The sequence below is a fragment of the Equus quagga genome, chromosome 17 (genome assembly GCF_021613505.1).
Source record: "Equus quagga isolate Etosha38 chromosome 17, UCLA_HA_Equagga_1.0, whole genome shotgun sequence".
Taxonomy (NCBI): Eukaryota; Metazoa; Chordata; class Mammalia; order Perissodactyla; family Equidae; genus Equus; species Equus quagga.
Window position 1 is genome coordinate 413,836 of NC_060283.1, and position 22,690 is coordinate 436,525.

The 22,690-nt window shown below is 54.2% G+C and overlaps 1 protein-coding gene across 3 annotated transcripts in view; it reads left to right on the plus strand.

Annotated features, from left to right (window-relative positions):
* Positions 1 to 22,690, plus strand: part of MOB2 (MOB kinase activator 2) — a 63,625-nt gene that overhangs the window by 28,512 nt on the left and 12,423 nt on the right. Inside the window, exon 1 of one of the 3 annotated variants that reach the window (XM_046644052.1) lies at positions 18,222 to 18,346. The exons of the other annotated variants lie outside the window; for them this stretch is intronic. Within the exon in view, the coding sequence (XP_046500008.1) occupies positions 18,237 to 18,346 (110 nt within the window). The 5' untranslated portion in view covers positions 18,222 to 18,236. Of the gene's footprint in view, positions 1 to 18,221; positions 18,347 to 22,690 lie in introns of those variants that run through there. 3 annotated transcript variants of the gene reach the window in all.

Consider the following 22,690-nt stretch of genomic DNA (forward strand, 5'->3'; position numbering starts at 1 on the left):
ACTTCCTTCCCCTCCTTCCAGATGTGCCCGTCCCCTTGTCCCCTCCTGGGGTGGTGGGGGTGGTTAAGGGCAAAGGCTGCCTGTGTTGGATCTTTTGCTCCATCTATGCCTCAGTTTCTTCTTCTGTAAAATGGGAATGTCAAGGTTTAAGTGAGCAAACACAGGAAAGTAGTTGGAGTGTGTTGTGGGGGGACTACCCAGTGCCGTGGACTTGCACGCAGGCGTTACCTCCAGACTCCTGGATGTGGCGTCACCCCTGGACTCCCGTTACTCCCAGACCTGCACATGTGGTGTCATCCCTGGCATGGTGTTAGTCCCAGACCCCCGGACATGGTATCACCCTCTGATCCCCGGACCCTCAGACATGGTGTCACTCCCAGAACCCTGGACATGGCATTACTCCTGGAATTCTGGACGTAGTGTTACCCCGGGCTGGGCATTACCCATGACATGGCATCACCTGTGGGCTTGGCATCACCTCTGGGCAGCACAGGTGACAGGAACATGTGGGAGCGCTGAGGCCCAGGAGTTGGGGGTTCCAGGCAGTCAGTCTTCTCTCTCATTCCCGTTTGCATGTGCACAGGGCTCCTGGCCCACCGAACTCTCAGGGAGGGATGTGAAGGCTCTTTCCACCCTGCTCAGGATGCTTCAGGTTTGGCGTGATGGCCCGGCCCTTGCTGAGCCTGGGTCCTACCCCTTGCCTGCAGGGGCACCTGCCTAAGTGCACCCAGCCCAAGGGGGTGGTGCAGAAATGGCCTTGGGCTGCCACAGGAGGGATTGCTCCTTTCTCCTCTGACCTGTTGGATGGCATGGAATGAGGGCTTCCGACCTCGGGAGGCTGTTTGGGTCGCTGCACCAGCGGCTCTCACTGCAGAAAAGGGCCGACTCAGCCATCAGCTCACAGGGCAGGCCCCGCCTTTCTCTGCAGTCTGTCTCCTTGACTCACGTCCTGATGGGCATTTCCTAAGTGCTGTCTCCTTGGGACCAACCTGGTTTATTTGCATGGCAACTCCAGTTTTGCCCTCTCTCTGAGCCAGTGCAGTGACCCCACATGGGCAGTGACCACTAGGACATTGGGGAGGCATCACAGTAACAGAAGTGGCATTCTGCAGGTCGCTCCCAGGACATTTCCAGTAATGGGAATAGTGACTTTACTGCAGTGGGAGATTTTTTTTTCACATTTTAGGGGACAACCATGTGTTCTCAAGGCCTGAGTTTGGGTTGTGGGGTGTCTGGATGTGCCCCCTGTGGGGGTGGTTTAATTGGGGGATGAGGCTGAGGAGCCCAGCTCTTGGGAGGGGAGCCCAGGGCAGAGGCATGTGGCTGAAGTGGGGGCATGGAGCAGATGTGATCTGCCAGCAGGTTCTCTCTGGGCCCTGAGGATGGTTTGTCAGTACCAGTCGCACTGGGACCCCAGATGAGAGCTTCCAGCCCCTAAAACCTTCCCTTCCCTCCTTTCATCTTTGAAAACACAAAGCTCTCTGTTACTGTGAAGTAGTTCAGTCATACAAAACGGAATTGACAGATCTGTAACAAATACTCTAACCACCATCCAGTGTAAAAATAAGAGAGGTGAGACACCACGAGCACAGTCTTCATCTTTCTTGTAGGCGTTTTTTGAGTGAATAGCTCGTTACAACACAGCATGTGTAGAGAAAGCACAATTCCAAGTGCTGTTGTGTGGGCTTCAGATTAACACACCACGCCACCACCCCACATCACGGGCTGGGAAGGTGGCGGCACGCAGAAGCCCTGTGATGTCCCCTCCCTCCCTCTTCTGGCCCTGTGTGTTGCTTGCCTGCTAGGCTTTATGCAGCTGGAGTCATGTGGCTCCAGCCTTTAGGAATATGGCTCCCCACTCTGTCATGTCTGCCAGGTTCACAAGGGTGTGCCAGACAGGACCCCTGCTCTCTTGTTGGAATGTGGTGTTCTCTGTGTGTGTGTGTGTACACGCATGCCTCTGGTCAGCTTGAGGGAGGTATAATTGACATTCAACAAAGTCCACTAACCTCAAGTGTACACTGATGGCATTTGACAGAGTAGGTAGCTGATGGCCACCCTGCAGTGATGATACAGAACATTTGACGGCCCCTCACCACACCCTTGGCCCCTGGCACCCACGGAGCTGCTTTCTCTCATAACCATTTTGTTCTTGCTGGAGTTCGTGTAGATGGGATTATGGAGTGTCAAGCATTTGGGGTCTGTTCTCTCACTGGGCTGGGTGCTTTGAGATTCACCCAGGTGGTTGTGTGTGTCTGCACCTTGTTCCTTTTCTGGATAAGAAGTCATCTCTTATGATAAGACACAGCTTGCTTAGCCATCCACCATGGGTTTAGGTTGTCTCCAGCGTCTGAGGCCCTCAAGTGTTGCTGCTGTTACGCTCACAGTCGGTCTTCATGTGCCCTCTGTCTTCCTCTCTCTAAGACATGGTGGGATTGCTGGATCGAATGGGAAGCAGATGTCTGGCTCTGGGAGGCGTTTGCCGGTTCCTCGTGAAGAGCTGTGTCCTCTTCCCTTCCCACCAGCTGCTCTTGCTTCTCCACGTCCTCATCAGCTTGTCGTCACGGCGTCTGATTGTGGCCATCCTGCTGGGTATGGGGTGCTGTCTCGCTATGGTTTCAGCATGCGTTTCCCTGCTGACTGATGTGTAGGTCTGTCTCTGTACTTCCCAGCATTCCTTTGTCTTCCTTAGGGAGATGTCTATTAAAGTCTCTTGCCTGTTTTTATTTTGTTTTTTGGGTTTTTTTGCTGAGGAAGATTAGCCCTGAGCTGATATCTGTACCAGTCTTCCTCCACTTTATGTGTGGGATGCCTGCCACAGCATGGCTGATGAGTGGTGTAGGTCCGTGCCCAGGATCCAAACCCGTGAACCCTGGCCACCAAAGCAGAGCATGCCAAACTTAACCACTAGGCCATGGGGCCAGCCCTCTTGCCCATTTTTTAATTGGATTGTTTGTCTTTTTGTTGTTGGGTTTAGGGAGGCCTTCTCTGTTGTGGACATGAGTTCTGTGTCTCTGTGATTTGCAGGTGCTCGTCTCCAGTAAGTGGCTTACTTAACTCTTCATTTTCTCACTAGTGTCTTTTGAGGCACAATTGTCCTGCCTTTGGATGGCATCCAGCATATCAGTCTTTCTCTTCTGTGGACTGTGCTCGTGGTGGCTCGCCATTTCATGTGCAAGGACTGAGGTTGTGGTCCTGCGGTTTCCCAGCAGAACTTGCAGTTTGGCGCATGCGCCTTTCTGTGCGTCTGCGGCTGGGTCCCTGAGGGTCAGGGTCAGGCAGGGAGGGGCCATAGTTGCGCGTGAGCCCTGAGTCTCTTTTTGTGTCCTCCACTGGAGCTGGCAGTTATCAAAGAGGCGAAGTGGGAAGGCCAGGAGGGTGAGTTCTGGCACCTGCTGTGTCCCTGTGGTCCTGAGACTCGAGGTCCAGCCCTTTCACTAATGTGCTTTGGGCTCTGTGCAGGTATTCTCCAGAACTGCCTCTTTGGGCCTGGATAGTCAGTGGTGGAAACCTCACACCTGTCCAGTGGCCACACTGCCTCCCAGTCAGGAGCCCATGATTGGAGGTCTCCCATCTCTCCCCAGACATCAGAGCTCGTCCAGTGTTTGAAAAGTGTCTTGCTTCTTGTGCCACTTTGACACAAATGCAAGGACAGCAGGCAGACAAGGGCAGGGTGGTCTCAGCATAGTAGTGATGAGGCGTACGGTGCTGACCTTGCCCCTCAGCTGGGAGGCTGTCAGAGCAGGGACGGCTATGCAGATAAGGGTGGTCCAGGGTGCGGGAGGCACAGCATCAAACTCCGTCCAAGAGTTAAGTTAGGAGCTCCAGGGAAGGTGACACTATGAAGCCACAGCTGATGAAGCCAGTTCACTCAAGAAGTCAGAAAGGTCTCGGGTCCCCACTACCTTCCAAGGATCATTGTAAGTATCGGGATGTGGCAACGCCCCATTTTCCTGACCTTAACCCTGGTGGTAGTGATGGGAAGTAACAAGCCACATACGTGCCAGCCAGCATGCTGGGAGGAGAGTGGAGCAGCAGTGGTGAGGGGAGGCATCCTTGGGAGCTGACGCATGCGCAGAACCCAAAAGGACATGAGAAAGAGTCTGGAGGAAGAACAGGAGCAGGAGGGCCCGGCCTGAGGTGGGTGTGTGCCCGTGCGCTCTAGTGTGGTTAGGGGCCAGTGTGGCCGAGTGGAGTGTGGTCTGGCCCGGGGAGGCGAGGGAAGGAGGGTTAGCAAGATTGCCCAGCAGTTGCACACACACACCCACAGATACACATACTCACAAATTCACACACACACAACTCACGCATCCTCAGACAGAAGCACTTAGATACACACTCACTCTCTCACACACACAGACACACACACACACTACTTTGCAGTGTGCAGCCCCCAGAGGAGTCCATGTGGGCCTGGACAGTCCAGATGCTTGTCTTGCGTAGAGGAAAATTACAAATGGGGGTGGATTGAGTGCCCTCAGTTGGAGGTTGTTGATGTATTCTACATGTGTGCGTGGCACCTGCCCTGTGTACTGCAGTTCAGGGTTCGTGTGGATCTTTTCCATCACCCTTTTCCCATGGGGGACATGGTGTGAGTGTTGCTTGGGTTATCCTGCAGGGTTGGGAGGCCCGTTGAGATGGTACACACAGGGCACGATGTGTGTAATTCTGATGTGGAGACGTTTTGTTACTTGGGCTGGGCTCCTTCTGGGAGCTCTCTGCCAGCTGTTTTAGATTTAAAGAAAGGACTCTGTCTTGCCTTCCAGGCCCCCATTGAGGTTTGGAACTCTCCAGCTTAACTTTTCGGTGTTATAAAGGTTCTTTCTTTTCTTCTGAAAACCCACCCCAAGTGCCAGGGCACTGAGCTGACTATTGCGTCACACCTGCTTGTTTACCAATAAGGCAGGCAGGAAGGTAGGTCTCAAGGGGCCAGGAGAGGATGTCCAAGGCCCTGAGGCCCAGGTGGTCCGAGCGAGTCTGAGGGGCCGCTCTCGGGGGCCAGCTCTTCTTAGGATGCAGCCTGCTCCCTCCTTTGGGCAGGTTGGTAATCTGCCCCCCCGGTGACACTGGCAATAAGCCTTCCCACTGTGCCTGCTCATGAGTCGCTTTCCGGGCAGCAGTGTCTGTGCCCAGCCTCCAGCCACTGGTGGTGGGGTCGGCCTGCTTCAAAGGCCCTGGGAGCCATAGAACGAAGGTCCCAGGCTGTGTGTTTGCTTTCTGAAGTGCCCACTCCTCCTGGTGGGGGCGGCCTCCTTTCCTACAGGCTCTTTGGTGCTGGAAAGAAGGGAGAGAGCCGCCACTCAGAAAAGTGTGGCAGGCAGGCGCGCGCCTCCTTCTTGTAGGGCAAGACGACAGCAGTTTATTCTGGATTTCTTCCCGAGAGTGCTCCCCGCGGGCATGAGGCTGACCAGGAACAGCTCCTACACCCTGACCCTGACTAGGTGCTGCCCTGACCAGTCCTTCCTGGCACCTCTGCTATTCCAGGTACAGTGTTAATTTGGGAGCACAGGGCACAAGCTGGACTCCTGGTGACTCTGTGTTGGTAACAAGAGGGCATCAAGGAGGTGGCTTTGTCCCACTCGGCACTCCTGGCCTGGGTGGGCCAGGCCCCCTGGCTTGGTCCAGTTGTGCATTTGCTGCCGTTGCAGGCGTTTGTAGATGTCTGAGTGTGAGGAAGTATGTGGGGGCGCCCGTGCTCCAGGGGCGGCTTCTTCTTTGGTGTTGGGCCGCCATGGAGAGTCTCACTCGCTGTCGGAACTGCTTGCTGCTGCCAATGTGGGTGCTGCTGCTCTGCACTCGTGGGCATTGTTGGCTTAAGCATCCTGTCACAGCCGGGAGGAGCACTAGGGGACATCGCTCAGCTGGTTGGTGCCTGGGGGCTGCCGTGTTTCCGTCTCCAGGGTGGAGCAGGGCTCTTGTTTGCGGGTCACTGGACCATGGCAAGGGTTTAATACTCTGCACGGCGACCAGCAGATGTCACGTGAGGTGACAGTGCTAGCACAAGTGGTCATGCAGGACATCTAGGCAGGGGTGAGGCAGGCGGCCCGGCGGCTCTTTGGCAGCCTGACTGCAGTGCTGTCAGCTGAGCCCTGCGCTTGCATCCAGCTCCTGTCCAGGCCTCTCTCGATCTCTCTGCCTCTCCGTCCCCTTGCTGTGACCCAGCCGCCTACTCACCCAGCCCCAGCTCCAGGGCATTTCCGATCACGGCTCACCTACATAAGCCCTTCAGGGCTCTTCCGCCTGCCTCCAGACGGACCCAAACCCGGCCTAGCTGCCCCATCCTCAGCCCTTGCACAGCTCTCTTGGTGGGGAGGTTTTAGAGAGCCCCCTGGTCTCTGTACACTCCCCTTTCCAGGGGTCTGCACATGCTGTTCCCCTAAAAGACTGTCCTCTTCCTTGCCCACCTAAGCCCCGCATCCCTTGGGCCTCACTCATCCCAGACCCTTCCCCACAGCCTGTTGGGGTCAGACACTCATGGGTGCCAAGACCTTGCACTTCACAGCCATGGTTTGGGGCTGTGGTGGGCTCGCTCACGCCCTACCCTGAGTACCTTAGTACACCTTTGTACACCCTTGTTGAGTGAGTAAAGGGCGCACACAGGCAGGGCCTATGAGATGGGCAGGGAGCTCGCGCTCTCTGTCTCTCACACGTGCACACACACACATAAATGATGCGTGCTCCTCTTGTACAGGGAGCCCCTGTGAGGGTCCCTGAGGAGGTGGCCCCGTTTTCCAGTGAGTAAGCTGACACACAGAGCAGCACTCTGGCCTGAGGCCACACAGCAGGTGTCGGGGAGCCAGGTGGACCCTGGGAAGCCCAGCACTGCCACATGGTCACGTTCTGTTTAGTGCTCAGGGCGCCAGGGGCTGCCTTGGTCCCTCTGCTGGGGCACCCTTGACCTGGCCACACATGAAATGCCTCTAAAAGGTGTTTGCTCATGGAACAATCTCCAAGGGATCAGAACCAACCAGCGTTTGCTTTTCAAAGTCAGATGTCCCAGAGCCAGCAGGTCATGCAGCGGGGCGAGGGCCTCCCCTACATTGGTGAGGAGCACACATGCTTTCCTGTCCAACAAGTCGCTCTGCAGCTGGAGGGGTCTGCAGACCCTCGTGAGGCTGTTGTTTATCCCAGAGCTGAGCTGTGAGGCCTTCCTCCCTCTGGCAGTCACTGAGGCCCCTGGCCATGGTAGTCCGGAGGACAGGCATTGGTGATGGGCCTGTGGGGCCTCAGCCCAGTGGTGTACAGAATGCACGTGCATTGGGATGGGGGCTGGGGTTTTAGTTGCCTGGCAGCAGAGCCCTGATGGGCAGGCGGGTTGGGCTCTTCTCCTGAGTGGCCACATCAAAAAGGCATTCTCCTGTTCTTTCTTCCTTGTTTAATTCCAGTGGGTCTGCCCCCCTCCCTCAGTACATGTTTCTTTAGTGCCCACTGGGTGCGGGTGCACTTCAAAGTGAGGAATGTGGGATGAAGAAGCAGCACAACCCTGGCCCTGCGTTCTGGCATTTCTTGAGGGGCAGGGATCCACCAGTGCAGCTCTCAGCAGCTAAGACTGCCTGGCACAGACTGGCATGTCCTCCACACTTGTCGAGGAAAGGAAGGGATGGAGCCGTGAGCCAGACACTGGACAGCACCCTCACGTCGCTCTCTGTCACTTACCACATTTGCAGTTAGCAGTTAATGTTCCTTCTGTTATGGCTGTGCCTGGATCTCCCATCCTGGGGAAGGCAGTGAGTATAGACAGATAACTGCACGAGGGGCTGACTGCAGCGACAGAGAAGTGTCTGGTGATGCTGGCTTGGTGTGGAAAGAGCAGTTGGGGGCACCCGGTGGGGTCCTGCCCAGGCCCTGTCACTTCAGTCCCTGTGAGGGGCACTGTGGGGTCGAGGCCTCTACTGGAAGCAGGGGAGGGGACAGACGTCTAGAGGAGCGTGGAAAGGGCACTGGGGAGCTGTGGGAGCGAGCGAGGCCACAGGGCAGCTCAGGAGGTAGCAGTGTGCAGGTGTGCTGGCAGGACACGCAGGGTGGGGCTCGCAGGCGAGGCTGCAGGCTCTCAGAGCAGTGGTCGTGAAAGTACGCCCTGCCTGGTCCCTGTGCCTGCTGGCTCTCTCAGCTGGGTGCAGGTCGCACTTTAGATGGACAGTGCACCTTTCTCTGGGGACCCCTTACCTGCTGTGGCCACGGGGGCCATGGCCAGAGCTCCATGGGATGCGCCTGAGAAGCAGGAGTGCAGCCTGGCCCCGGGCAGGTGCTGTGGACCACCAGCGCCCCCTGCTGCAGCTGCTGCCCCCGGCGTTGGTGTGGCCGTTTCAGGGGTGTGCTTCTCTTCTAGCCAGGCCTGTGGGTTTACCATTGTCATCACTGTTTGTGTGCGTGATTGAGCACCTGGGGAGCATCATGGGGACAGAACGTACTCTAGAGGTTGCTATGGAATGATGGGTTACAGCTGGGGAGTGTCCACCTTGACTGATGTTCCTGGCCCCAGAGAGTCCGTGATTAGAGCCTGTGGCCCTGAGCTTGACGGAGCCTCAGCCCCGGAGGAGCCCACAGCCCCACAGCTGAGAGCTGTCATCCACCCTGGATGCTGTTCTCGAACCACAGGGCATGGGGCATGGAGAAGGAATAACTTTGGAGAAGGAAGACAGGTTTTTGGTTGGTTGGTGGTTGTGGTTCGCCTTCTTTCTCCACCTGCCTGTGAGTTCTCTCTGCTTTAAGAGCTGCTTTCTGGACCTCGTGCTAATTTAGAGTTTCATTCATTCCTGCGTGCGTTCAGTGAATGTTGACTGCCCTCCCATCCCATTCTTGGTGCTGGAAATATAGTCAGCAAAACAAGACCCCTGCCCTTAGAGACCCTCCACCTAACGGAAGAGATTGCCCTGCCTGAGGCTTGCTGACGGCTGGGTAGAGGAGGGACGCAGGGCAGGGCGATGGGTGAGCACTGCGTTCACGATAGGACAGTCGGGAAGGCCTCCTTGATAAGCTGCAGTCTGATCCAGAGACCTGCAGGATGCAAGTGACTGGGCTGTGTGAGTGTCTGAGGAAGACTGTTCAGCCAGAGCCAAGAGCTAGTGCAGGAGCCCGAGGCAGGAACAGCAGGAGATGGGCAGGGCTGTAGCGAGGTCAGCTTGAGGGAGGGGGCCTAAAGGGCAGTCAAGGCTCCTGATAGGACTTGGGCTTATTCTCTGGGCGATGTGGAAGCACAGGGACTTCTGAGTGGAGGAGGGATGGATCTGAGCTATGTTTGAAGGATCACGCCCACAGTTCTGTGGAGAATTGGCTGGAGGGGGCAAGGGAGGAGGGAGGGAGACTTGTCGAGGCCACTTCAGTCCTCAGTGAGAGTGACTGGGGCTGTGGCCAGGGTGGACAGGTGGGAAGACACCCATCTGGATGTGCTCTGTCGATAGGGCCATGAGGATCACTGATGGGTGGATGTGGGTATGGGAGGGGTGTTAGGAGGACTCGAGGCTTCCCGGGGAACTGGGAGGACAGAGCAAGTGCCTTCTGAGTTGGGGAGGACAGCAGGAGGACCGCTCTGGAGGGGCTGGCTGAGTTTGAGGTGCCCGTCAGAGTCCTGATGGCGGGCAGGTGGGCAGCTGGATAGGAGTTGAGCAAGGGGGCGTCATAGAAGTTGTCTGTAAGTCTCTACTGCGGTGTGCTTGACACACAATGACTGCACATGTATAAAGGTTCGGTTTAGTACACATTGACGTGCGTCTACACCATGAAGCCATCACCGCAGTCAAGGACATGGACATATCATCGCCCCAGAAGTTTCCTCGTGCCTTTTTGTGGCTCTTCTTTCTTGCCCCTCCTCACCCTCTGCCCTGCTCCAGGCAACCACTGGCGTGCTTCTGTCGTTACAGGTTAGTGCCATTTTCTGGAAGTTTGAATGAGTAACATCATGCAGTGTGAGCTCGTTTTCCACTCAGCTTGGTGACGTTGTTGCAAGTGTCTGGAGGCCTCTCCTGTCTCTTGCCAAGTAGGATTCCACGGTGACAGGCCTCGGTCTGTCCGTTGGCTGGTGGCCACCTGTGTTGTTTCCGGATTTTGACCGTTATTGATGAAGCTGGTCTGAACGCTGTGTGCAGGGTTTGTATAGACACGTGCTTTCTCTTCTCTTCAGAGTGGATTGCCTGGTCCCACGATATGTGTATGTTTAATATTTTAAGAAATGGCCGATTTGTGTTCTACTATGATTGTGCCCTTTTGCATTTGCACTAACGCGTCAGGGTGCCACATTGTCCTCTTTGTCAGTGCTGGGCATGCACGGGCCCTGGGCCTGTAGCTGTTCTTGTGGGCATGAGCACTCCTTGCAGTTTCAGCCTGCGTTTCTTTGTCATGTGATCTCGAGGGGCTCTTTTCTGCTGACTTTGCTCTTCTGCAGTGAAGGGTCTCTTCAGACCTTCCACTGTCTGCAGTTGTTGTTGAGTTGTAAAAGGTCAGTAAGTATTCGAGATGCAAGTCCTCTATCACATATATGTTTTAAAAAGATGTCCCCAGCCTGGGACTTGTTCTCCAAGCACCCTTTTCAAGGTCACTTTTCCCCTGTTTCATTTTGGATGGCTTCTATTGCCATATCTTCAAGTTTGCTATCTTTGATTTCAAGGTGTTCAATCTGCTGTTAATCCTCTCCAGAGTATTTTTCAAACTCAGATATTTTAGTTTCTATGTCTAGAAGTTCAATTTGGATCTTTAAAAAACTCTTCCATATCTCTGTTTAACATGTCCAGTGTTTCCTCTAGCTTCTGGAACAGATGGAATACAGTTATAATGACTTTTTAATGCCATTGTCTTGTAATTCTGTCATCTGGCCGTTTTTGATTTTTTTCCAATCTATTAATTTGACTCCTCATAATAGATTGCATTTTCTTCCTTCCTTGAAGCCTTGGTAATTTCTGATTAAATGTAAGATATTGTGAACTTTGCCTTGTTTTGTGCTGGATATTTTTGTATGTCTGTGAGGGTTCTTGAGCTTTGTATCTTGGACTCGGTTTGGAAACGATTGATCCCTTTCAGCTCTTGTATTCTGTTTGGTGGGATTATGGCGATGCTTCATTATGGGCTCATTCTTCTCAGTACTGATGGAAACCTCTCAAGTACTCCTCCTGTGCCTGTAGATTGAGTTTTTCCACTCTGGCTGGTGGAGAAGGAGCTCTTCTAGCCCTGTGTGAGCCTCGAGGACTGTCTCTGTGATCTTTCCTGGTGTTTCCTCCATCCCTTCAGGGATTTCCTTGCACGCACACCTGACCAGTGCTCAGCAGGGACCTGATGAGTCCCCTCAGCACATCTGTGGAGCTCTCTTTCCTCTTGGTGCACTGACCCCTGACCCCTGATGCACTGCCACTGTCCCTGACCTCTGGCTGCTTTGGGCTCCCCAGCCCTTCCTGCTGTGCAGAACACCCCAGGCAAGAGCTGGGCTGTCCATCTCCCCTTGTTTGTTTCTCATGGGACCTCTGTGCTTTGTTTACTGTTGCTCAGTGTCTTGAAAACTGTCACCCATTTTGTCCAATGTCCTGTTGCTTCAAGCAGGAGGTAGAATCTGGTCCCTATTGCTCCATCTTGCCTGGGAATAGATGTCCCAACTGGAAGTTTTGTTGGGAGAACTTTCTGGTTTAAAAGGTTTCCTTGCTAAAGGTCCCAGTTGTTGCTCCCTGACTATATCATTCTTGTCACGTCCCTCTCCCGTTGTTTGACTGTGAAGTTTAAAGTCTGCACACACTTAGTAAAACTGAGGTTGTGTAATCGCTTCTGTTTCCCCGAGCTGCGTCGTATTTTGCTTTCTCCAGCTTGTGAAAGTGGTGGCTCCTTGGTGGTAGAGAAAGGCCACCCTTAGTGCTGGGAGAGCCCTGGTTCCTTTGCTCCTTCCGTGGCAAGCCCAGTGCCATGTGCTGAGGGGCAGGATGTGTGCTGGCTGCTCCTAACTGTGATCCCGCTGAGCTGCTGCTGTGCCCCAGCTGGCCATCCAGTGGTCAAACTGCCGAGACCTGGCAGGGCTGCTAGGCTCCCACCCTGCGGTGGCTCAGGGTGCCACCACTGGAGCACCCGCACATGTCGGGACCGTGGGGGTCTGGGCCCTCCTTGGCAGCACAGGCAGGAAGCAGGACTGGCTCTGGTATGGCCAACTCCAGAGGGCACTCACCTCTCTCCTCCTACCTTTGGAGGAATCGAACTGCCTGGCAGGAGCAGAGGTGGGTGTGAGGAACCTGAGGATGTGCATCTTGTGGCCACTGAAAGATGAGTGTCTCAGAGACAGGTGCTCCACAGCCAGGCATGCCCTCCCTGCCCAGAAATTCCATGTAATTCCACTGACGTTGGTGCAGTGGTCACCTGTTGTTATAATTTAGACTTTCGTTTAAAAATAAACATGTGCTTTGAAAGGTTCTCATTTCCTGTTTTGTTGGGAAAGCTGACCATGTTAGCTGTCCAAGCAGGCACACTATGCTTGGAGGATGGCTGAGCTAGCATGCCTGTCCCCAGCCGCGAACCCCCCATGTGCCCGTGGACACCCTGCACAAGCTCCCACACTCACAGCCAGACACTCGCACAAGAGGAACAGCAGCAGCGTCTGGGTGAAATAGGAGGAGGAGGAATGCTTTCTGTCCCTCTTGATGGGATCTGAGGGCACGAGGCTCTTCTCACCAGACCTGGCGGAAGCTCTGACAGGAGGGGGTTGTGCACGGGTGAATCACGCTGCCACGTTAGCTTTTCCAGGGACGTCCCCATGGGACTGACCGAGGCGGTGCACTGCAGGCACCTGCCCTCTCTGAGCTCCCGTTCATACCTGTGCACACACGCAGACACATGCACACACGCACTTCGTAAGTCCCAAGTGCTTGTACCTCTGTCGGTCACTTAGAAGAGAGCAGCTGTCGTCTGACATTGTACTGTTCTCATTGCCCTCTCAGGATCATCCCCACCCTGCTCCCTAGTCTGGGTCTTGGGGCTTGGCCATAAATCCCCACACTCAGGTCGCTCTGGCAGTTTAATGGGAGGGAAGCCCAGAGCACTGGAGGAAAGGGGCTGGTGGAGGAGGTCGAGGCAACTCTTCCCGGGAAGCCTGTCTCCAGAGCAACCTGTGCTGAGCCTGTTTCTCTGATGGGGCCTGATTCACGCCCTGCCTTTAAGGGAAGAGGGTGGTGAGGGAGAGACTGTAGTGGATGTGCTGTTCAAAGCTGTGTTTCCAGTTGACACCAATACAACCCTCATTTTCCTGTTTTCTTTCCTTAACTCTCCAGCAGCCAAATTATTTTGAAGCAAGTTCTGGACATCGTATCATTTCGTCTGTAAATATTTCTGTGTGTACATAAAGGATAGGGATTATTTTCCTTAAATGTAAGACATCTCATTATCATACCAAAAGCAGTAAATTCTTAACATCGAGTTTTCAATCAATGTTCATGTTTCTCTAGTTTCTTTGCCTTTTTTCAGTGTTTGGATTCAAGTGAAGTCCTTGTGTTGCAATTAGTTGACAGATTTTTTAATTCTCTCTTTTAACTTTATATTTTGAAATAATTATAAACTTCACAAGAAATTGCAAAAACAGCACAGAGAATTCCATGTCCCCGTCAGCCAGCCCCTGAGTGGTGACATCTCACGCAATTGGAGGGTGAAGTCAGCCAGAGAGAGCTGTTAGCACAGTGCCGTTGACTAGGCTGCAGGCTTTATCCCATGAGTCTCAGTCCAAAGCCCCTTCTCTTTTATTTTCTTCCTTGGTCATTTCTTGATGAAACAGGGCAGCTTTTCCTGTGCCTGCATTTTGCTCATTGTGCCCTTATGATTAGTTTCTCATGTTCCTCTGTGTGTCCTGTAAGTTGGTAGCTGTACCTGGACACTGGCTAGATTGCATTCTTTTTATTTGGGGGCAATACTCCTTGGCGGTGGGGGTGTACTTCCAGGAGGAAGTGTGTCTTTTTTGGTTGTTTGCAGCCACTGTTGGCCGCCGCCTAGAATTGTTAATTCATTAGGAATTGCACCAAGGCATCCCTTCTTCATGTATTAGGTGGAATACTTCCATCAAGAAAATCTTCCCCTCTTAGACTAATCAGGTGCCTCAAAAGGCAGGATAAATTTTAAGTCCTTCCTTTCATTGACTAGCCTTCAAAATACACATCTGGTCTTTGCCATCCTCCAAAGGTAAACAACGAGGTGTTTTGTAAAAAGTAGGATTGGATGAAGGTTTAAACACCTTTGTGTTTGAAGCCATTGCTGATGTCCTTATTTGTACTTAAATTACCCCATCCTTGGCCAGGGACTTTCTTCAGTCTGGTCCCGAGTCCTGGTGACAAGGACCCTGTTGGCCTCGGGCAGCGAGGAGCAGACTTGGAATCCGCCTTCAGGAGCCACCTGGCTGCTTACAGAGGAGGTCGTGTGGAAGTCACATTGGCCCTCAAGCATGCTCTCGGCCTCTGAGCTGGGCATTGTTTCTTGCCTTTTCAGTGGACAGAGGTAGGGAAAGTGTGAGATAGAGTCCACTGTGAGCTCTTACGGTTACTTCAAAGCCAGGGTCAGGGCCTCACTCACCTTCATCTGCGTCTCCACACCATGAGACCCTTCTCAGCTGTGCTGAACCCCTGCGCTCACCGCACCAGCCGCACCCACGGAGGAGCACAGGAAACCGCCTGAGAGGTGCTTATGCAGTTTGGGGCCTTTGTGTGTATCCCATTGGGACGTCGTGTCGCCTTGCAGGCTGAGAGAGATACACAGGTTCGTTTGTTTCCTTTTACTTTGAATTTTTAGGAAGAGCCTTTTAAGTTTAATTTTGTTTTGTAATTATGTAAAGTGTTTATTCACATGGCTCCAAAGTCAGGTTTTAAAGCGAGATGTATTCAAAGAAGTCTCACTGCTGTTCCTTCCATCTATTTCCTCTCTTTTCCATAAGAAACTTATGGAGAAAGTATACTTTTCCTTCTGTTTTTAAAAATAAACAAAAACATTTAGACAGCAACAAAAAAACAAAGAGCCTGATGCAGAAACAGGCGAAGGACTTGAACAGGTGTTTCTCCAAAGAAGACGTAGGTGCTCGGCGTCACTGGTCATGAGGGAAATGCAAGCTGACACCACAGTGAGATGCCGCCTCACACCCGTCAGGATGGCTGCTCTCAAAACACAGAAAACAAGTGTTTCTTGTTGGAGGATGAGGAGAAATTGGGGTGTTGTGTGCTGTTGGTGGGGATGTAAATTTGTATAGCTACTGTGGAAAACAGGGTGGAGGTTCCTCCAAAAATTAAACTCACAATTACTGTGTGATCCAGCAATCCTACTTCTGGGTCTCTCCCCAGAAGAAGTGAAAGCAGGGTCTTCAAGACATACTGCACACCCGTGTTCACAGCAGCATTATTCACAGTAGCCAAGAGGTGGGAGCAAGCCAAGTGTCCACTGACGGATGATGGAGTGTATTTCATCAGCTGTTTCTTTTATAGTAGCGCTTCGTGTGTCCTAAGAAGTCCTCACCTTCTTTGAGCTTGGCAGAGACATCCTCCTCTGCTCGTTTTAGAAGCGCTGTGGTTTTTCTTTTATGCTTCAGTCTCTAATCTGTCTTGAATTGCCTTTGGTTATGGTGTGTGCTGGGGGCTGAGTTATTTTTCATATGGATTTTCAGTTTTCCCAGCACTGTTTATGGAAAACATAAACATCCTTTCCCCATAGAATTGATTTAACGCCTTGTTGAAGTTCACTTGACCATATAACTGTGGATCTGTTTCTGGACTTTATTGCGTTTTATTTATACATCTGTTTATATTGTCAGTAATATAATGTCTTGAATACTATGGCTTTAAAGTAAGTCTTGAAATCAGTGAGTCCAACAACTTGGTTCTTTTGCAGGATTGATTTAATTGTTCTAAGTCCTTTTGCATTTCCATATATGTGTCAGAATCATCCTGTCAATTTCTACAAAAAATTCTGCTGGAATTTTGATAGGATTGGGTTAAATCTTATTAAATTGGGAAAATTGACGTTGTAACAATACTGAGTCTTCTGATCTCTGACTGTGGTGAATTTCTTCATTTATTTATGTCTTTAATTTCTCTCAGCAGTGCTTTGTACTTTTCAGTCAGATTTTTTATGGTTTTACTTAAATTTATTCTTAAAATTAAAAAATTCTATTGTAAATAACAGTTTTATAAATTATACTTTCTATTTTTTTGTTGCTAGTATATAGGAATAAAATTAGTTTTTGTGTATTGAGCTTGTGGTGTTGCTAAATTTACTTTTTAGCTCTAGGAGACTTTCTGCAGGTTCCCAGGATTTTGTGTGTATACAACCATGTTATTTCCCAAACAAGACGACCTTTTCCTTTGCAGTTTTCGTGTCTTTTGTTTCTGTCTCTGCCTCCTTGCCCCAGCTGAGGCTGGCGTCCAGCGCCGAGTGGAAACCCTGGGAGTGAGTGTCCCGCCTGTTCCTGATCCTCGGGAAAGGTTTTGGGTCTCAGCTGGATGCCTGCAATTGGCTGTAGACTCCTGTCTCGGTCCCTTTCTTGGCTGAGAACATTCTCTTCTACTCCTGGTTTGCCGAGAGTCTTTGTGAGTATTTTGCATGTACTGTTTATGCATCTGATTGAGATGATCATTCCCCTTTATTCTGTCAATGCGGTGGATCATACTGACTGGTTTTCAGATGTTGGCTAAGCTTGGATTCCTGGGGTGAGCCTCCCTTGGTTATGGTCTGTTATTCTTTTTATATGTTACTGGATTCAGTTTGCCGGTGTTTTCTTAGGGAATTTTGTGTCTGTGTTCGTGAAGGATATTGTTCTGTAATTTTCCCTGTCTTGTCATGCTCTTATTTTGCCCTCATTGAATTAGTTAGGTAGTGCTTCCTCCCCGTCTCTTTCCTGAAAGCATGTGTGTAATTACGGTCTTTAACCTTCTCAAGTGAAAGGAATCAGCCTTCTTGGAGAAGTGCTGGTTCTAGGACCAGGGCAGGGAATAGAACAAGACAAGCCTAGAAGCTCCTTCGAGTGCTCAGTCATTCCAGCTGCCTGGCCGGCCACGTCCTCCCATCTCAGGGCTTCATGTCTCACCTGTCAGGGCTGCATGGCATCCCGTTGGGGTCTGTGCCCTGGACAGGTGGTGGGAGAGTGTGGTTCCTGAGTTCCTGTTGACACCCAGCTGGCCGTGGGGATGCTGTGCTTCGAGGGCAGAGGGCCTTTGTGCCTGGTCTTCCCGGGTGGGGGAGCTCTGCTGGTGGTGCTCAGCTGTGCCCGGCAGAGGTAGCCTCTCCCTGTTGTGTGTTGAGGTGTCCTCTCTGTGGTCTAGAGTTGCTCCTGCAGAGTTGGGTTGAGCCTGGGCAGAGGAAAAGGTAAGTGGGGCCCTTAGTGGGATGTGGCCTCAGGGGCGGAGGGCAGGGCTAAGGCTGGGGCCTGCGGGAAGCAGGGCAGGATATGGGCATGGGGACCTGGCAGACCTGTGGCCGTGCTCCTGACCAGGGGGGCCTCTCAGCGTGGGGACATGCCACCCTGTACTGACAGTGAGCTATCACTGTCACTGTGGTCAGAACTGAGACACCAGGGCTGAGCAGAATGTCATACCAGAAGTTTCATTTTTCAGTACTTTGTGGTCTCCTGTGTGTGGACCAGCTGTGAAGAAGGCCTTGGCCATGCAACTTCTTGCACCCCCACAGGAAGGTGCTCCGGGCGTTTCCGTCAGGGTCTGCTGTCCTCAGCAGCTGTGGGCAGCCTCTGCCCAGTGGCAGCTCAGTACCTGCTCTAGACGCCCTGGAAGCTGGCTGTCCTTGTCCTTCCAAGTCTGTCCGAACGGAGGTGTGTCTGCTGCCCGGCCAGGGGCACCCTGCCTGCTGGTTTCTTGTCTTGGAGAGGCTGGGGTCAGGCGAGGGGTGTGTACCAGCCCCAGGACACTGGGCAGAGCTGCTGCCTGCTCAGAAGAGCTTTCCCGGCCATGTCAGAGGGCTTTACAGTGCCACCCTGGGTCCTTCCCGTGGGCTGTCCCGTGCCCACAGCAGTGGCCTTGCCCCACACCAGCGCCCGTGCGGCGCCACTTTGAAAAGGCAGTTCAGACACTCCTCTCTCACTTCACCAGACTTGGCCGGCCTTCGCCTGTCAAAGGAGCAGCTGTTTGTTCCTGCCTGGCTGGGCTGGTTGGCCAGAGAGCCCTTCCTTCCCCCCCGCGTGTCCTTATTGGCTGCCGTCGGCAGGCCCCAGTCAGGGCTGCCCAGCGAGGAAAGGAAGGAGGGCCGTCCCAAGCCGTGGCTCCCAGTTTCCCTCCCCACCCCTGCGCTGCCCCATCATGCTTGGAGACCACAGTGGTCTCCCTGCAGACCGAGCTCTGCTCAGCCAGCCCCCCAAAACTGGACTCCGCTGCAAAATGGTGCTTCAGGCAGTCGGCAGAGTACTCAGGTGACCACGGTTGGGGGGCAGCGGTGGAGGTTGTCTGACTGTCCCTAGACCACCCATGGGTCAGGCTGGGGGGAGTGGCTGTAGGTGTTGTCTGCGTCGATCACATTCCCGGGTCAAGTCGCTATCGTGGGGCATGCAGCTTCCTCTGGGGGCCCCGGAGCGTGATGGGCTCAGGGAGCCTGATTTGGTCAGGAACTTTGTTTGGAGGGAGTTTTCCCTAAATGCCTACACTTCCTGCGCTGGTGCTCGTGTCAGGGAGCTCTCCCTGTGAGAGATGTGGCCCAAGAGGGTCTGGTGAGAACACGGCCCACTTGTGACCATCTCCGTCTTTCTGGCTAACATGTCTTATGACCACAGCCATCCTGCCTTGTCGCCTCCCAAGCCCACTGGACAGGCCCTTCACCACTGGCAGGGTGTATAGCCTGTTGTCTGTGGCAGGGTGACCAGAGCCTGTCCACGAGTTGCCCCATCTGGAGAATTGATGTGGGCCCCTGCGGTCTGCTGTGGGGCGTGTTGCGGAAAAGCCGATTCTGATGTCCGGCTCTTCCATCTGACCTGCTGCAGCAGGGCCTCCATGTACCACACACAGGCTGAGAGACCTTCTGCAGCACTGTTTCTGTCTCAGGAGAAGTGTCTTTCAGGAGTGCAGGAGAGTGTGTGTGCGCACACGTGTGTGTAGGGGGGGGGGGGCAGGGCATGCTCCGCAGCTGCAGAGGCAGGCTCCTTGGGCCCACAGAGGGGGGCTCCCTGTGGGCCACAGCTCAGCCCCAGCAGTCATCGCTCAGAGGTGTCACAGCTTAGACTCAAATCCAGTTTCCTTCAACGTAATAGTCTTGTATTTGCCTGTCATTTCAGTGGGTCATGCTTTTTAAAATGAAAGTGAGTATCTCTTGCTTTTCCACTTCTGTCTTTAATCATAACCACATCAGCAAGCCTCTTGGTGCGGGTCTGAGATGAGGGCCAAGCCCGACTAGTGGTAGTCCTTGTGGAGTGATTGCTGGGTTCTACAACCTGCAGCCGTCTCTGGGCACCTCTGCTTTCCACCTTCCTCTTCCACAGGGTCCTTCCCCACCGCAGGCTGCCTGCGAGCCCCACAGGAAGGACTCAGAGGAGTTGAAGTGGTAAGCAGGGCTCTGCCCTGTGGCCTGCCGGGTCTGTGATGTGATGTGACAGGGAGGCTTGTTGGCGGAACTCTTCTCCAGGTGTCGGTTCAAATCAGGCATGGTGACCATCGTCGACAGTGTGTGGAGGACCATGTAGTGTGTGTGTGAGTGCTCGTGTGTACACTCCTCTGAGCGTGCATGCCTGTGTGCATGGAGGGAGAGGGCTGAACGCTGAAACAGGCTCCGCGAAGACGGGAGGCAGGACTGCCCCTGTGAGCTGGCATGTGACTGCAGAAGTCCAGCCGGCCTGTGGGAGAGGAACGGCCGAGGCCGTCCTCCCTGGCAAAGGTGATGTTTCAGCCAGGTGTCAGAGGAAGGGCAGCGCATTTCACAGGCAGAGCGTGGGGTTGAAGCGTGCTCTGAGCAGAGTGCCCCATCGAGGCTGAGATTCTGGGTCAGCAGCACCTGGTGTGCCAGGGCATTGGGTCCAGGGTGTCTGCCTGCCTTTCTCAGTTGGCATTGGCTCTTTCCCTCTCAATGGGTCTCTTATTTTGCAGGGGACACAAAGGCTTGTGAAAGCATGCTTTGTTTGGGGGTGCTGACCGCCAGGCAGTTAAACCCACAAGAGAAATGACCTGCATGTCCCTCTCTGCACTGCCTGGCTGGCCACAGCCTGTGGGGATCTGACTGGATCCAGCAGGGGTCCTGTTGGGGGGGTCTTCCAACCCTCAGCTTCCCAGGCTCTGTGACAGGAAGGGGGTGTGGCAGCGCCAGGACCAGTTACGATGGGGGAGGACGTGGTCCAGGCGGGCATCTCCCGGTGTCACAAGTGCAGTTTCAGGCCCACATGGGCCCGCTGCATCAGGAACTTGGTTGGGTGCCCTGTGTTTTCACCAGCCCTGGGGGCGGGATGTTCACAGAAGATGAGAGCCCTAGGTCAGGGTCCCATTCATGTCTGGCCTGCTGTGCTGTGGGGGTGACAGGGCTGACCCTGTAGCAGCCCAGGGTGTGGCCTGCACAGCCCTGTCAGTGATTCCCCTGCCCAGCCTGTGCCCTTGTCACCTTCCCCAGGAAGGTCGGTAAAGGCTGGACCTTGGGCTGTGTGTGTGTGGGCCTGGGCACAGGAGCTGAACTGCTGAGCGCCTCCTGCCCGGGGAGCCTGGAGTGAGGAGGGTCCTCCAGGCACCCTCTCCATGGGCCCCTCCTTTCTCAGACCCCAACAGTGCCCACCAAACGTTCCGGGGAGCATGTTGGTGGGGCCTCCCTGTGCCTGGGCGCTTTGGGTGCACTGTTCACTCATCGTAGGTTCCCGAAAACCCTGCTTCCCCATCTCCAGCCCTTTGACCTCCTCTGTCCATGAGGCTGTCTCCAGACAGAGCTACCTCCAGTGTCTGCCCACCCTCCTGCAGGGTCTCCGTGCTTCCCACAGCTTCCCATGGGGGCCGCCTCCCAAGTCTGCCGTGCGTCCCTCTCCCGGTGAGAACCTTAGTGGGTCTGACAGCCGGGCAGGCATCTGGGGGACACGCAGCTGGGCTCAGCATTGGGCGAGTGCAGAACCACCAGTCCCCCGCCCAGCAGGACTGGTGCCTCGAGGAGTCATCATTTTCAAAACCTGAAGTTACTTGTTGCTCCTTGGAGGGGTACCATGCCAGCCGGGGCCTCATTGTAGTGGCCCAGGGGCTCTCCGTGCCTGGTAACCACCTGCTCCTTGGGCCATAATGGGGGCCAGCCGTGTAACTTGTGATGGTGATGGGGAGCTGATGAGGGGGAACCGACTGCTAGTCACATCGGCGTTTGGCACTCAGAGTGTTCCCTCAGCTCCGGCCCACTGCCGAGTGCTCTTGGCCATGTGCAGGCAGGTGGGGGATCCCCGGTGGTGTGTCCATGTTCCTGGGGTGGGACTCCTCTTATAGCACCCAGTTCCTCCGGGGCCTGTCCCAGGGGTCTCCCTCCTGCATGCTCAGATCCCCTCACTTGGCCCAGGTTGGGCCACATGTCTGTAGGCCACACCAAGCAACCACAGGGGCCTTCCTGGTGGGACTGAGTGGTGTGACATTGGACAGGGTCTTGTAGACAGGAAAAGTGCTAGGCCAAGAATATTGGCAGAGGGACCTAGCTGGGTCCATGCGTGGGGTGTGGGGCCCCCACGGCAGTAAAGGTGTCAGGAGCCAGGGAGGTGATGGGTGAGGCTGGGTGGTCCGGCACCCAGTGTGGAGACAGTAGGAAGGGGTTTCCACTGGAGCCTGGGCCCTCCCAAATGGATGGAAGCTGCCAGGCAGGCCCAGTCTTGGAGCCTGTTAGATGGGGGCAGCACTGGGGGCTCTGTTTGGGTTCTCTGCATGTGCCCTCGGCTGGGCTCTTCCTCCCGGGAAGTCACAGCAGGCTCTGGTGGGCTGAGGCCTGGCATCCACCCTCTGGTTCCTTCAGGACAGCTCCTTCAGGGCAATTCCATCTGGCCTGTGGCCAAGGCCTTGCACAGTCGTCCCTCCACGCCAGGGACTCCGCCTCTCGCTGGATCGAGCAGTGTGGAAAGAGCCAGAGAGGAGCTCCGCCACAGCCCCTGGGTGGACCTCTGGGCCTGGGCTGGAAGGAGCATGTTTCAGAGCCAGAGCCTATGGGGTGGGGGGCAGAATTCTGTTCTCTCCTCTAGGGTGTCTGTGGGGGCAGAGGGCAGGCACCACTGAGGTGTCTTGCAGCAGCCTGTTCCACTTTGAAGGCCATTGTGTGTTTTCTGAAATCTTGAGTCAGCTGCTGCTGGTGGCAAAGGGATGGGGCTGGGCCAGGGCCGCTTCTGCCACTCAAAGGGACCTTCTCTGCCATGTAGGGGACAGAACTTGGGGTCAGAGAGACTCAGGTGTGGCTGGGCTTCTGGGGCCCCTCTTGCACGGGCCCTTCCTGGCGCAGAGGCCCTGTATATCCCCAGACAAGCCCCAGACAGGCTTGTCCCTTGGTCCTGCCACCTTCTGGTCAGTGTCCATTATCTGCTGTCTGCCCTGTGAGACTGAGTGAATGAAGACTCAGTGACCAGGATCCAGAGAGGTCTGGGCTGGCTGACAGGTCATCTCAAATTGTGCCGAGGTCCAGGGGCCCCAGGCCAGCTCTGGGTGATGGGAGTGAAACTCAGGGGAACCAGCTTGTGGAAGCTAAGCTCGGGGGTCCTGGCGTGCGCCTGCCTGTTTGTTGCTGGAGGTGAGGAGGCTGAGACCTTCTGACCACACGGACTGCAGCCCAGGTCCTGGCG